The sequence below is a fragment of the Carcharodon carcharias genome, chromosome 10 (assembly GCF_017639515.1).
Source record: "Carcharodon carcharias isolate sCarCar2 chromosome 10, sCarCar2.pri, whole genome shotgun sequence".
NCBI classification, from domain to species: Eukaryota; Metazoa; Chordata; class Chondrichthyes; order Lamniformes; family Lamnidae; genus Carcharodon; species Carcharodon carcharias.
The window spans coordinates 13,113,903-13,128,778 of NC_054476.1; the positions used below are offsets into that span (position 1 = coordinate 13,113,903).

At 42.0% G+C, this 14,876-nt stretch overlaps 1 protein-coding gene across 2 annotated transcripts in view; it reads left to right on the top strand.

The window, feature by feature from the left end:
- Positions 1–14,876, top strand: part of mettl15 (methyltransferase like 15) — a 145,252-nt gene that overhangs the window by 12,262 nt on the left and 118,114 nt on the right. The window contains exon 1 of one of the 2 annotated variants that reach the window (XM_041197613.1): positions 3,876–4,029. The exons of the other annotated variant lie outside the window; for it this stretch is intronic. Coding sequence (XP_041053547.1) covers positions 3,910–4,029 — 120 coding nt within the window. The 5' untranslated portion in view covers positions 3,876–3,909. Of the gene's footprint in view, positions 1–3,875; positions 4,030–14,876 lie in introns of those variants that run through there. 2 annotated transcript variants of the gene reach the window in all.

Sequence of the window (14,876 nt, forward strand, 5' to 3'; positions counted from 1 at the left end):
GCAAATTACCTTAAATCTGTGCCCTGTGGTTGTCGATCCTTTCACCAATGGAACAGTTTCTCCCTATTTTCTCTGTCCAGACCCCCCTATAGAAACATAGAAAATAGAAGCAGGAGTAGAATACTTCTGTTAAATTTCTTCCTAACGTTCCCTTCTCCAAGGAGAACAGTCCCAACTTTTAGAATGCCGATTGTTATTTTTATGATCACATATTTGATATGGTGGAATCAAAATATAATTTTATTTGTTAGGATTGCAGAGCAACTCACTGTTGGCTGCACTCGTATGTTTAAAAGCATAAAACCTGTAGGGAGCCAAAAGCTGCATTGTACTCTGTACAGTTTGGCCTCCTTGCTTTCAAAAGTATATAATTACATTAGAAGCAGTTCAGAGATGGTTCATTTGACTGATTCCTGAGATGAAAGGGTTATCTTATGAGGAAAGGTTGGACAGGTTGGACCTATACCCATTGGATGGATGAGAGATGATCTTATTGAAACATAAGATCCTGAGAGGACTTGACAGGGTAGATGCTGAGAGGATGTTTCCCCTTGTTGGGTATCTGGAACTAGTGGATGCAGTTTAAAGATTACAATTCTCCCATTTAATACTGAGATGAGATATTTTTTCTCTTCGAGGGACATTATCTTTGGAACTCTCTTCCCCAGAGAGTAGTGGAGACTGGGTCATTGAATACATTCAAGGGTGAATTAGCTAGATTTTTGATTGAAAAGGGAGTCAAGGGTTATGTGGGGAAAATGGCACTGAGGCCACAATCAGATCAGCCATAATCTTATTGATTGGCGGAGCAGCCTCGATGGGCTGAATGGCCTACTTCTCTTAATTCTTCTGTTCTTGTGTTCCTCAATCTTTCTACATAACTTCCCCATCCCTGGAATTATTTCCTTTTCTTCGTTGTTAAACCTAATCTAATAACTAAAGTCTGCAGTGAAAGTTTGTAATTAGGGTAGAAAATTTTGACTTTAAAGCTACTCAATGGGGTTTGGTTCTAGGGGGTCCTGTTTGTTTTCTGACATCTCTCACAGATGCCCATTATTCAAAAGGAAAATGCTATAGGTGCTGGAAATCTGAAATAAAAAGAGAAAACGCTGGAAATACTCAGCAAGTCTGGCAGCATCTGTGAAGCAAAAAAAAAAAAGCACCATTAATGTTTCGGGTCTGTGACCTTTCATCAGAACTGGGAAAAGTTAGAAATGTAATACATTTTGAGTGAGCGAAGCGGATGGCGGTGCAGTGGAGGGTTGGATGAAGAACAAAAGAAGTGGCCTGTGATATGGTGGCGGGCAGGAGAGATTAAAGGTTTTATCGTGCAAGATCAAAGGGACTGGTAGTGGGACAAGTAAAGGAACAAAAGATGTGTCCAGAGGAGGTGTGAATGGCAGGATCTTGAATAGGCGGTGTCAGAAATCAAAGTCAAGGAAATAAGAGAGGAACAAGAGAAAAGGAGCAGACCAGAGGGCAGAGGTTATGACTTAAAAATATTGAAGTCACTGTTCCTCAATCTTGCAGTGAACTTCATTGGAAAGCTTCAAGTCAAGAACAGAAAGGTCAGATTAGGAGCAAAACGGTAAATTTAAGTAACAGTCAGGTGAGAGTTTGAGATCGATCATGTGAAGGCAGAAGAGGGAGGAAATTGGAAACAAAGTTGATCAAATTTTCCATTTTGGTGCAGCACAGGAGACCGCACTGATATAGTCATCAATGTACTGGAAAAGGAGGTGAGACTGGGGCGCGGTAGGATTGGAACAAGGAATGTTCTTTTTATCCCACAATAAAACAGGCTAGGAACTGTGCAGGTAGCCATAGCAACACCTTTTATTTGGAGGAAGTGAGTCGGGTTGAATGAGTTGTTCAATGTGAGAACAAGTTGAGCATAGTAGAAGAGGGTAGTAGTGGTTGGACACTAATTGGGCCTCCATTCAAGGAAGAAGCGGAGAGGGTTGGAGGTGTAGAGGAATCGGACATCCATTGTGGGAAGTATTTCTCGTACATCTTTCAATTCAGTATATTGTATTTGCTGCTCAGGTGTATAAAATTATGAGGGGCATAGATAGAGTAGACAGGAAGGAATTTTTCCCCTTGGTAGAGGGATCAATAACCGGGGGCATAGATTTAAGGTAAGGGGCAGGAGGCTTAGAGGGGATGTGAGGAAGAATTTTTTCACCCAGAGGGTGGTGGGAATCTGGAAATCACTGCCTGAAAGGATGTTAGAGGCAGAAATCCTCATTACATTTAAGAAGTATTTGGATGTGCTCCCGCGATGCCAAGGCATACAAGGCTATGGGCCTAGTGCTGGAAAATGGGATTAAAATAGTTAGGTACTTGTTTGACTGGTGCAGACTCAATGACTCTATGCTCACAATGTGGTCACCTCTAATTTGGGGAGACCAAAGCAGTGGCTTTGCGCAACACCTGTTAAATCCATAAGCAGTGCCACTTTGGGAAAAACTGGTCGAAAAATAAACAATGATATAAAATCAGTTTCTATTTTGTTGAATTGAACATTTATACATTTTTGTATTTCTCTTATTTCTTCCCATCTCAACAAGCCTATCAGTTTTGCCCAACTTATCTCAGCCCTGGGTTGCTTGTCTCTTTTCCAAGGTTTTTTTATTCTAAGTGAAAATGCCAGTCCCACTGCCTTCCATTTCAATTCTGCTTCTCTCCCTGATAGCTTAAAAATTTATAGGCTTGTCTCTTCCAGTTCCCTGGCTGCCATTTGCCCCTTTCACAACTGGCTTATTGGTTCTGCCCTATTGATCTTAGCTCTAGCCTTTTAATGTTTATTTCAGTCTACTCCAATCCTGGCTCTTGCCCCCTGTTACTGATGCATCCATTCACATTTAAAAGTTTTGCACAACCACCCAGTCCTGACTATCTATGTACAGCACTCCTACCGTGTCTAAAAAAACAAGTTTAGCATTCATCATTTTTTTCTCTAATTGTCTAATTACTTTATAAATAAAAACTTCTGGCTGTCATCAGGTTCTGGGAGGTGAAGTGAAGTCTCATTTGACCCCAGGGTGGGAGTGAGGGCAAACACTGAGAAATGATAGCGCTGGTTAAGCATGTTGCTGGAGAGGCTGAGGGTAGGGTTGTGGCACCAGGCTTCTGGGGTTGGGCAAGAGGTCAGAATGATTGTGATAGGCTGTAAAGGAAGATGCTGTTTGGCATCACACTAGCCAGGAGAAATAAAATGAACAGTGTGGATTCCCACTCTCCATCATGAGGATGACTGAGAATAGGTGACAAAATTCTGTGATTAGATTTGTGGCAGGAAGATGGTCAGGGCACATGATCAGGATGAGGAGGTAGCGAGCTCAGATTGAGGGTGTGAAGATACCACTTTGGGTTACGTTATAAGGACTTTATGATCAGCTGATGTGGGATGGATGGAGGGTACAGAGCTGCTGATGAAGCACATTGGGGCGAAGTGGAGAAAAGGGCATAGTAACAGTTTCAGTCAGAAGACCATTCATTCATCCAGCCCATCTGTGCACAGTTCCCTTGGTGTATTTCTAATAACTCCGAATCACATTTGTTGACGAGAGTTTGTCTGGTTCCTTCTCAAAATCCATTAATGTTTCTTATTCCACCTCATGTTGGTAGTCTGTTCCACAAATTTACTGTCCTTTTACTAAAACAAAGTGCTCCATCTGCATTTTTTTTGTAAATATGTGGGAAAATTCTGTACATGTCTGAAAAATTTGGATTCAGTTTGTTCAAACAAGATATTGCAGAAAAACAAGCAGGGCAGAATTTTAACCTCTTCCCTGAATGTGCCACCAAAAACTGAGAACTGGAGCCCTTGACATTTCCATTTATCCCCTTACTGCCCTCTACCTTTTAGCCAAAAGATTAGAAAAAGGAAACAATCAGAAGACCACAATGATAATAAAAAAAAGGAGAGGAACACAGATAAGAAGTGAAAGACACAGAAAACATAACACCATGAACAAGCTGCAAGCGACAGATGTGTTGTCCAATTTAGTAGCTGCAACCTCCCAGGTGATCCTCTTCTTTTATAAAAAATTTTGATTTGTTTTGGGTATAATTCTTGTATTACTGTGCAGTAGAAAGTTTACATTCTTTCTTAAACATGATACCTGCCATAAAAGTTTGATTGCAACTCCTTTTGGAGTTAGTCTCAACTGCTAACATTGTTGCAAAAAAAAAATCAATCTTTATAAATGTGCTAATGTAGAAATTGGGTATACTGGCACAGTTATTGAATTGTATTTTCACTTTGTAACAACTTCAAATAGAGTGAAAGCCTGAATCAACAATGTTATGTTTGCAATTGAGTTGTATTCAATACTCAATTTAGCACTAAATTTAGTTTCACTCAGAGATTATAGAACGTTAGAGAAATTTGGCAGAGACTGTGTGGAGGAAGGTCTGGGATGGATGATTATGATAACAAGATGATTAAATAAACTTTTGAATTAACTGTGAGTGCAAAAATATGCCTCGGAAATTCTGATTGCCAAGATTAATTTGTTGCCGTAATATTTCTCTACTTGGTTTCGCTGATGAGACGTCACAGGAATTGAAAAGGACAAGCAATTAATATGTGGGATACGCAGTGGTTTAAAATTAACAAGTTGGGGACATGAGTTGAAAGTGGATTTGAATGGGAAAACCATGAGTGTGCATTTCACTTTTTAATGACTTAAAATTGGAAGCCTTGTCTTCACTGAAACCACAGTTTACATAAAGATTAAGGTTTGTAATTTAATAATTTTCTTTGACTGTTTCAACAGCTAATACACATTAGCAAGGATGTCTTTCAGGGCACAGTCTCTCATAATAGACATGTTTCAAACAGCATTTAACTAGTGACGATTATTAATACATCATGCTATTAATGCCTGCTGTGAGTTTAAATGACATTTAAGAATTATGAAATATTTGACTAAGGGCTGTTCAGGTAATAGCCTATCTTTGGGCAATTTGGTAATCATCGTGGTGTAGGAGATTTACTGTGCTGGTAGATCAACTACATATAGTGAAGGGGCTATGGACATGACACCATAATATCTATCAGAAAGGAGACCTGAGTCAGAATAAAAAACAAAAATTCTATATCCCATACAGTATCAATAAAAAGCATTCCTCATTTTGGTTTAGCCTTTATTAAAGTGGAAAATTTTACTAAGTTTTGGCTGTAGTGGAAGAGAGTTCTATACACATAGTATTTTGCACTTCCTCTAAGGTATGTTGGTGGGCTACATATGTCTGGAAGATATAATAATGTTATTGGAATTTATTGTAAAATAGTGGTATCTGTGTCTATATGTATCTTTGTGTGTGTGAGATTTATTGGATTAAAGGCAGCTGGTCTGAAGGGTTTGATGTAACAAAAGGTAAAGCTAGGTTTGAAATGTTAAGTAGGTAAACATGGGGGAAGTTTAGAATGTAAGGTGTAAAAGGATCTTTGCATTTTTAAATAAACCAGACTAGATTGTTTTCAGAGGAGGGGTGAAATGTGTCACCTAGCCAGGTGAAGTCAGAAACTGTGTGTTTATTTTTCCTTAAGATTACTAGTAAAATAGGTACTATGATAAGCTTTTATTATCAGGGAGGTAAAGTCCAAAGACATCATGAAACAATGAGAATTTGTATTCAAAGGGGAAAATATGTATAAAAGAGAGAAGGCTATGTATAAAGGCAGGAACTCTAAGATCTAACAAGTGTGAAACGCCGTCAGCATCTAAGTCGCAAGCTGCTGTCTATAACGAACTAAAATTAAGAAAACTCACTTTGAATTGGATTGTTCAGGGTATCATGTTTCTTTGCTTGGGTATTTTAAAATCTATGGGCGGAATTTTCCCGCCATTGTGGGTGGGGGGGGCGGGGAGTTGAAGAGTGGGCGTGCCTCCATTTGGGGTCGCGCCACCCTTTTACATGGACGGGCCAGTTAAGGCCCACCCAGCATGACTTTCGCACGGAAATGCTATGCACTCCCTGTGTAAGCGGGGAGGATCCCTAAACCCAAGAGTGCGCTCTTTCACACGTGCGCACAAAAGAGTGCACTCATCTCCCTGAGGCAAAGTGCTGCCTCAGGGAGATTGGCTGAACATTGAAAAATATTAAAAATAGAAAGAAAATTCCGTGACATCTCCCCTCATGTGACATTGTCACAAGAGTTGGGACATGTCCATAATTTTTATAAATTCTTTCATTACATTTTTAAAAATCTACATGAAACCCCATCCCACCCGTGGATGAGGTTTCATGCTTTTTCTAATGCCCTCCAGGGCTCCTGGCCTGCCCGCCAGCCTTAAGGTTGTTGGGCAGGTCCATTAATTACTTTAATAACTCTGTCAATGGCCTCAATTGGTCATTGACAAGTCAGCGGGCGCACAGCTGATTTTGCTGACCCCCCCATCTACTTGAAAATTGAAATGAGGCATGGTGACATCAGGAGTTCATTTTACGCGTCAGTGAGTGGGCCCCACACCCGGCTTGCCGACGGGAAAATCCTGGCCTATATGTCTTACTGTTGCCTTAACGAAAGTGTAACTGGAAGTTAGATTAACTAGGGGTTTAGAAGTTATCATAGTAGTAATTTGTAGACATACGTATGTGCTTAAAATCGTTTCTCTTATTAACAAATGTTTAACCTAGTTTTGTAAAAACCTATAAGACTCGGTAGTCTTGTTATTACTGAATTCAAAGTCCACATCTCAAAACATACAAATTGAAAAAAAAATAGTTGTGGCTGTTGTCTCGTGTTTCCCTCTGGGATTTGAATGACTCAGCATTTACCATTGGCTGTGCCAAAACAACATGCAGAAGAGCTGTTATGATATAATTATTTACACAGTCAGGTGCTTTAATTCCGTTTTGTCTAGCCATTCAGCTATAGTTATTACAGCTGCTTGATGATTGAATATTCAGATTAACTTTGAACATAAAGTGGCGACTATGAGACAGATTTTTCTGAGGAAGTAACTGCATGAGCAATGCATCCATTATTAATCTGCAAATTAGCCAGCGACTTGAAGAAGAAATCCCCTGTGAATTAGAATCATCACAAGGCACTGGCCAATTTGCTCTGCTTTGCCACTAGCTTTGAGAAAACAGCATCTCGTACTTAACCTCCCTATGATTTTCATGACGTTGTTTCATTTGCACATTAATTATCATTAAATTCACCAAGAAATTTTAAGTCAAGTAATTAAGCAGCATAAGCATCACTTTAACACAGGATAATTGGTAATTATTACCAATCAACCTCCTTTGCCCAAAAATTGAATAATTAAAAGTATGGAAGTCTCATTCCTTCAGGTTATGAATTATTTTAGGAGATTTTGAAAATATGAATTTTTTTGAAAGAATCTTACTTTTCCTTTCTGTCCTTTTTTCTCTCTCTCTCGCTTAATCTTTCTTCCCCCTCCCTCAAGTTTTTGTTTCTATATCTGATTGCAGTCTAATTCACCAACTTTAGTTCCTCCTTTTTGGTCCTTCCTCATTTTATATTTCTAAATCCTTGAATTGAATTGATTAGTGAAATATGTATTTGTCCTGATGTTTACCGAGGTCCCAAATATCTTGAGTCATAATGACTCTTCTTCAGAGCTCTGAAGAAGAGTCATAAGGACTTGAAACGTTAATTCTGTCTTTTTTCTCCACAGATGCTGTTAGATCTGCTGAGTCTTTCCAGCATTTTCTGTTTTTGTTTCAGATTTCCAGTATCCGCAGTATTTTGCTGCCCTGTCTTGTTGCCCCCTCTGTGCTGTTACCGGCTCGCACTTCCTGTAACTTTGTGGGCAGAAGGTTTAAAAGTCTAAATATGCACGAACATTTCTAATTAAGCAGGCATGGTGTGAATTATCCCACTCCATCAAAACCGGGGTCAGTGCGTTTAACAGTTGAACAGTAAATGTGTGCACTTGGTCAAATTTTCAGAATGCCTCTAGATTCAGGACTTTGTATGCAAGGTCTTAAATTTTTGGGATTTTTTAGTAATGTCTGCTGTACTGACCTATTCCTTCTTCATAGATTCCTCTCCCAGAAGTACTGGACCTAGAATTTTGTCCTGCCTGTTAATTCATGTGATACATTTTCCTTACCCTGATTTTTATACAATAATTTAATCAAATTTATACTTTAAAGGACATATTTGACCTCTGGCATGTTTACATGGCTAGCTTTAACACTTCTTTGGCTCCATCTTTCTGCTGACTAACATCTACTTTTCCAGTGTCTCCTTCCCTGTCTTTTTTTAAATAATACAATTTTAATTACCCTTGAGTCTTATTCCTAGCCCTACATCACTTCTGTTACTTATTGTCTGTCTTTGATCCAAGATCGTTGCAGTTGAGGCCTCATTATAGCTAGCACCATTCAGCTTTCTTGTATACAGTATGCTGCTGATGATAGAATCATTCCATGGTTACCTCTAGCCTTGACTATTCCAATGTCCTCCTGGTTGGCCTCTCACATTCTACCCTCTATAAACTTGAGATCATCATAAGCTCTGCTGCCCGTGTATAAACTTCCACCTAACACTTCTCGCCCATTATCCCTGTGCTTGTTGGCCTACAATAGTTTCTTGCTAAGAATCTCCTCGATTTTTAAAAATTCTCATCCTTATTTCACATCATTTCATGTCCTCAGCTCCTTATTTCTGTACCCTCCTCCTATTTTTGCCCCTTGTGCATTCCAGATTTTAATTGCTACACCATTGATGACCGTGTCTTCAACTGCCTGTGAAGTGCCTGAGGACACTTTGCTATGTTAAATGTGCCATATAAATTTAAGTTGTTTCTGTGACATATGGTGAGACAGACAGACAAAGTATTGATTACACTTATGGACAATCTATTTTCCTTTTTGAGCTTTGATTTTGTAAAGTCACTGTAGTCTTGCTCTTGCTGATACTATTTTCCTTAATCTTTATATGAAGGGAAAAAATTTAATTGTGATTCCCATTTAATCATCTCAGAAACACTTTTTCATAAGCCCAAACAGTCTTGCGCATCTGTACAATTATTTAGGGATTTATCCCGAACTATATTATCAAATCTAATTATGCAGCAACCACCAGAACGCAATTGTCTTCCAGTTTGCTGATCAATTCTGGCAGAGTGCTAATCTGCTACTTTATGTTGCTTGTTGGTGAGAGGTGGTTTCCTGATTACCTCTCTTAGATTGTCAGTACATTCATCCCTCATTTGTTCACTACTAATCTGTTCATTTACTTCTCAGACATTCATGTTCCCTGAATATTGGCCTGCTCATCCAGTGCAGCTCAATTTGCCACTTGAGTGTGGTTATCATTCATTAAGTTATTGTCCTATGTCTAATTTCTATGTTTTCCTTTCTTCCTTCTGATCTTATACTCACATATTTAATGGATCAATTTGATGTAATTAGAATCTAGCTTGTAACAGAACTAAATATAAAACTGAAGTCATTGCTTTTTAAATAACCAGCGTTTTCGTCATAAAATTTGACTTTCCTTGTTGTGAAACTTTTTTCACTTTAACTGTGTAACATCCTTTGTGAGGTAGTTTTGGTCAGGAGGTTGCCAGCTTGGACCCCACATCAGGATTTGAGCTCATTATATAAGCCAACAGTCCATTGCAGTATTGAGAGCTTCTTCATTGTTAGAAATACTTCAGGCATGACGTTAAACAAAGGTTGGTTATATGTTCAAATCCACATTGGTTCCATGGAACCAATTTGAAGGAGAGCATCGAGTTTTCTGGGGTCAACGTTCATTTGTCAATCAATATCACCAAAAACTAACCAAAAAGCAGGAAACTTCAAAAGCTAATTGGCCAAAGTGCTTTAAGATGTTTCTGAGAGATGTATTAAGACACATTAGACATTTAGGTTTTTTTTTTCTCTTCAACTTAAATAGATGCAGATTTTTTTGCAGTTGAAAATCATTTCTGCTGAAATAATGTTTGTGATGTAGTCCATTGAATACTTTTGAAATGTTAATTAAATGTTAATTTCCTTTATGTTTATGCTAATTGCAGTACACTTAATCAATTGTATTACTTTTGTTACCTTACATCTGCAAAACCATGTATTATGAAACAATAACATTGTTGTGTGACTAATAAAACTTCAGATTCCCACAGAGTGGCAAAGCCTTCGCAGTGTGATTTTGTCACATGAATAGTCATAATTTATGGTATTTTTAATGAGCCATAAGAACAGACATATGTATTAATATGTGCACATAAGGTTTTGATTGCTCTTGAATACATGGCTGTGTTGGCTTGTTTCGCAGTAGTGGTCCTGCAATCCTGAATAAAAGCTGTTTTGACTTGTTAAACAAGTCTCTCTGAATTCCCAAGTAACGTTATCTGTCCAGAGAGAAACAGAGTTCACATTTCCAGTCAGCCACCGGCCTGAAGCGTTGGTGATTTTCTGCTGCAGCCTGCAGGTGGGTGGCAGTGGAAAATATAGCAAGATGAAAAAAAATCAGCTTCACGTCGGCAGGAAAACAGGGTCCTATTGTCTGCTCCAGACTTCCGTCGCAGACCGTGTTTCCTGATGTGCAATGTCGGGAACGCCATTTGAATATATTTAAATGTCATGAATGCTCATTATAAAGCCTGCTTGTCAGTATCAACCCCGGCCCCCCCGCCCCCCACCCAACCCCCAACCATGCTGGATCAAGAGGTAGCGTCAGCGTGTAATTAGACTGAAGTGCCTCACAACTGTATATAAGTGACGCGCACCTGGTGACCTGCACTTCGCTCGTGATTTCGAGGTTTGTTCACCTACCTGTCGTCGCATAGTGCTCGCGGCACCTCAACTCAGCGCCAGGCTTCGCAGGCAGCACCACATCGCTCTCAGTGGGGGGGGTGGTATCACAGGCAAGGTTCTACCTACCAGACCAACAGTAAGGCAGGGGTGCTGTGGAAGGGGCCGCAGAGCAAGGCCTTCATGGGGGAGGAGCTATAGTGGACAGAGGTTTGACTGAGAAACGTGGTGTGGGAGTTTGGTGGGGGAGGCACCCCCTGGGCCACAATGGGGAAGAGTCTGTTACAAAGGGACATAAGCAAGTTGGGGCCAGAATGGGAGGATAGAATTATGAAAATGCGTTTCATTTTACATAGCTGACCTTGAAAAAATTCTCCTTGTTCCAGTCCAGGGAGAGGGACGGCACATTGGTCCAGGGTCAGTATTGCCCAGAATGTTGTGCACAGGTAGTCTTCGTAACACCATGTGCCTCAATTTGGTGGGGTTTTTTTGACATTATACTGTGCTGTGGATAGCGTATTCAGTCGGGACAAATCTGCAGCCTACAGATGGGGAAAAGGTAGTTAAGGGCGTTGGAAGGTTCTGAGGATGGGGTGCTATATGTCTAACTGGGCAGGAGGCCTCAAGATGGGGAAGGTAGAGGTCCACACAGGGCACAGGCCACCTCCAAAGGTTCAGGGGGCAACTTCGGGATTTCCACAAGCAAAAGAGTTCCAGGATTGGAGGGGGAAGGATTGGCAGTTGTTGGATGAAGGGAAACATGGAAATTGAGCTCCATCAGGCCGATGGGAGGGATTTTTATAGTCACACAGGGAGGGTGTGTGGGTCTGGGAGTGAGAGCTCATCACCGCCATCTTCCAACCTGAAGCGAAGGCGCAACACAAAATTAAAATGAGGTGACCCTCTAATGGTGAGGGCTGTGAGGGCCATTTGGAGGACTGGTGTTCTGCACAGGGAGGCTAATTGAAGGGGCACCCAACTGAATTGTGAGGGGAGATCCACGCCTGAGCCTTTCAGTGGCAATGCAGAGAATCAAGAGGGTTAAGCAGTGAGGCAAGATTCAGCGCGAGCCGAACTTCCATTCCTGGCACGAACCAAAATCCTTCTATTAACCCCTTGTTCCAAGCACTGAAATTCCCCAGAGCCATAAAGTGTCGGGCTATTGGGCGATGGACAAGCTGGAGCTGCGTCTTAAGCATACGAGTTCAGAATACAGTCGCTGGCGGCTTACCAGATGAGAAGCCTCAATCATCCCAATCAAATAATCAAACGTCCTCATTAAACATTCGCCCTTATGTCTTTTCCAAAGAGTCTAGTTAGCGTGAGGATCCCAGTGAAAGCTGCACACCCAAGCACCTGGCCAAAGTGATGTCATAGCAGTGGCTGATGCAGATGTGGGGGGGTGGGAATATCACCGTGAAAAAAAAGTGCCAAGATTTCACGGGTGATTAGGTGCCAACACTGGACCCAACAGCTTGAACCTAGAGCCACTCGCTATTCAACAACGGAAATAGGACATTTGGAGGCTCATGCTGATTCATGTATTTTTCTGATTTATGCTGCAGAGAGGAGACATTTAGCAAGATGGATGCTGGAATTATTGCTGCCTGCACCATCGCATACCAGCAGGAGAGAAGTAGGAGAAGATTGCAACTGAAGCGTCAGGCTCACCAAAGGGAGGGGCTACACCCTCATGAGCAAGGGGCAGCAGGGCCTCCTCCAGATGCAGAGAATGAGGCTTACAGAAATGTTGTGCATAGGCAGCTCTCAAGACCAAGGGTGTATAGAAGATGCATGTCTTTTCTGCAGATGAGCAACAGACAGTGTTGCCAACGCCTCCGCATGACCAGGGACCTTGTGGCGCACATCTGCCACATTCTGCAGGATTTGACGCCATGGGGACTGGGAGGACATCCATTGCCAGTAGCTGTTAAAGTACAACTGCTTTTAACTTCTACACGACTGGCTCTTTCCAGGCTTCACTGGGGCCCTCCGCGGGATCTCCCAAGCTTCCACTCATAAGTGTGTCCAAGAAATAACAGATGCCCGTTTTGCCAAGGCAGACAACTACATTAATTTCAACAGCAATCAAGCCAGCCAGAATGCCAGAGCACTGCGATTTCTGGTTTCCCACAAGTGCAGGGTGCCATCAGCTGTACCCATGTGGCTATTAAAGCTCCCTGGCAACAGGCACTCACGTAATCAACGGGCTTCCGCTGTACCAATGTCCACCTGGTTTGTGACCACGAGAAGCAAATCGTGATACCCAGGAAGCTGCCACAACTCCTACACCTTGAGTAGGTTGCAGGTACCGGACATATTCGCGAGACCACACAGGATTCAAGGTTTGCTGCTTGATAACAAAGGATACCCTCAAAGGACATGGCTGATGATGCCCATGCGGCGGCCACAGAATGCAGCAGAGAGAAGGTACAATGAACCTCACACTGCTACTCGAACATTGGTGGAGCAGACCGTTGGCGTGTTAAAAATGCGATTCCGATGTCTGGTCTGATCTGGCGGAGCACACCATCAGTCCCCAGAGGGCCTCATGGATCATTGTGGTTTGCTGCGTGCTGCACAACCTGACATTGCAAAGGGGAGAGGAGTTGCCAGATGATGACATGGAGGAGCTGTACGTCTCCTCCGATGAGGACATCGAAAGGAATGAGGGCAATGAGGTTGAGGAAGCTGAAGCTGCAGGGGAAGACGCCATTGCACGGGGCCAGACCGCAGCAGGCGTGCATGTGAGGCCCTCATTGCCACCAGATTTCAGGAGGAGAAGTCGAGTCAGAGTGAATGTCCTCTTGGACAAGTGTCCTCGATAATGGGCCCTAACTAACATCAGCGTGGCTCTCCCTCTCATTTCAACTACCCATTTCAATCAGAGAGTGACAACTTAAGCATCAGGCCCACATTGCCCTGATGCTTTCAAGGATGATGAGATTTGGGAGCTTGAGTCCTTGCTGAGATAATGTTTTGACTGGAGGAGGGCATCCCAGCATCAGACATCAGAAGGTGCTGCCTCTTCACATGTCTGTCCAACATCTCATTCACTAAGGCAGCCAAGTAGAGGCAGGAACTGCTGTACGATCCTCAGTACGCCTGTACCTATATACCCTCAGAATGACAAATTTCTTCAAGGAAATCCATCTCCAGCAGCGGGAGAGTCCTATATGACTCAACCCATTGGTGATACTGAGAGGTGACACTTGCGCCAAGGCAGCAGGTCATCAAGCATTTTTACATGTTTCAGTTCTGTGTTTCGCTTTCATCTCCATTACGTTGACTTCAAGCACTCTGTGGGCCTACATTTAGCTTGACCTTTCCATATAGATTGACCACCAGAGGATAGCCATGTTCACACAAATTAGAATGCTTCCTCTTGAGAATGGACAGTCTTCCCTAATGACCTAATTGTGACCTTGATTCAGCAAAGACACAATGGAGACCTGAATGTAAGGTTGGTTCACATTGAAGGGCGCACTTCGGCTTCATTATATCCTGGTTCTTAGGTCATTGCTGCCCTCAACATTGTCTTCCCATCAAGGTGACAGATGCACACTGAGACCCTGCTCAAAGGCTCAGTTGACCAAAACACATCATCATTTAGAGTGACTTCAGCGACTCTAGGCAAGGGGATATACAACATCTGGCACAGTGCTGCTTCCCTACGTTGTGATGAGAGCCTTGTGAGCTCTATGTAGACAAGTACAAGGTGCAAGACGTTCAAGCTAGTAGTGTCGAATGCCACGACTATAATATGGCCGCGAGGGGTAGAGCTCTGGCACATTGAGCTGAGAAATTGGTCACACTTATGGGTAACCTTATCAGATGTATCCTTGAAGAGCCGACACCACTCAAGGCAGACAGGAGCACAGGCGGGCTGTGATTTTCGGCTCTTTGAATGAAAACCCTGCCTGATGATAGAGAGAACATCGACTTCCAATATATGTGAACCTTCTCAATGCGTTCCAACATCTTTCCTTGCACACCAAACCTCCACCTTTTGATAATGATGAGACGACTGAACATCTCCACCTCAATCGTACACAGCCAAGATCTAACATTACAGGACCCAAGCAAAGCGAGAAAACAAACTCTTCCACAAGCACACTTTAAGG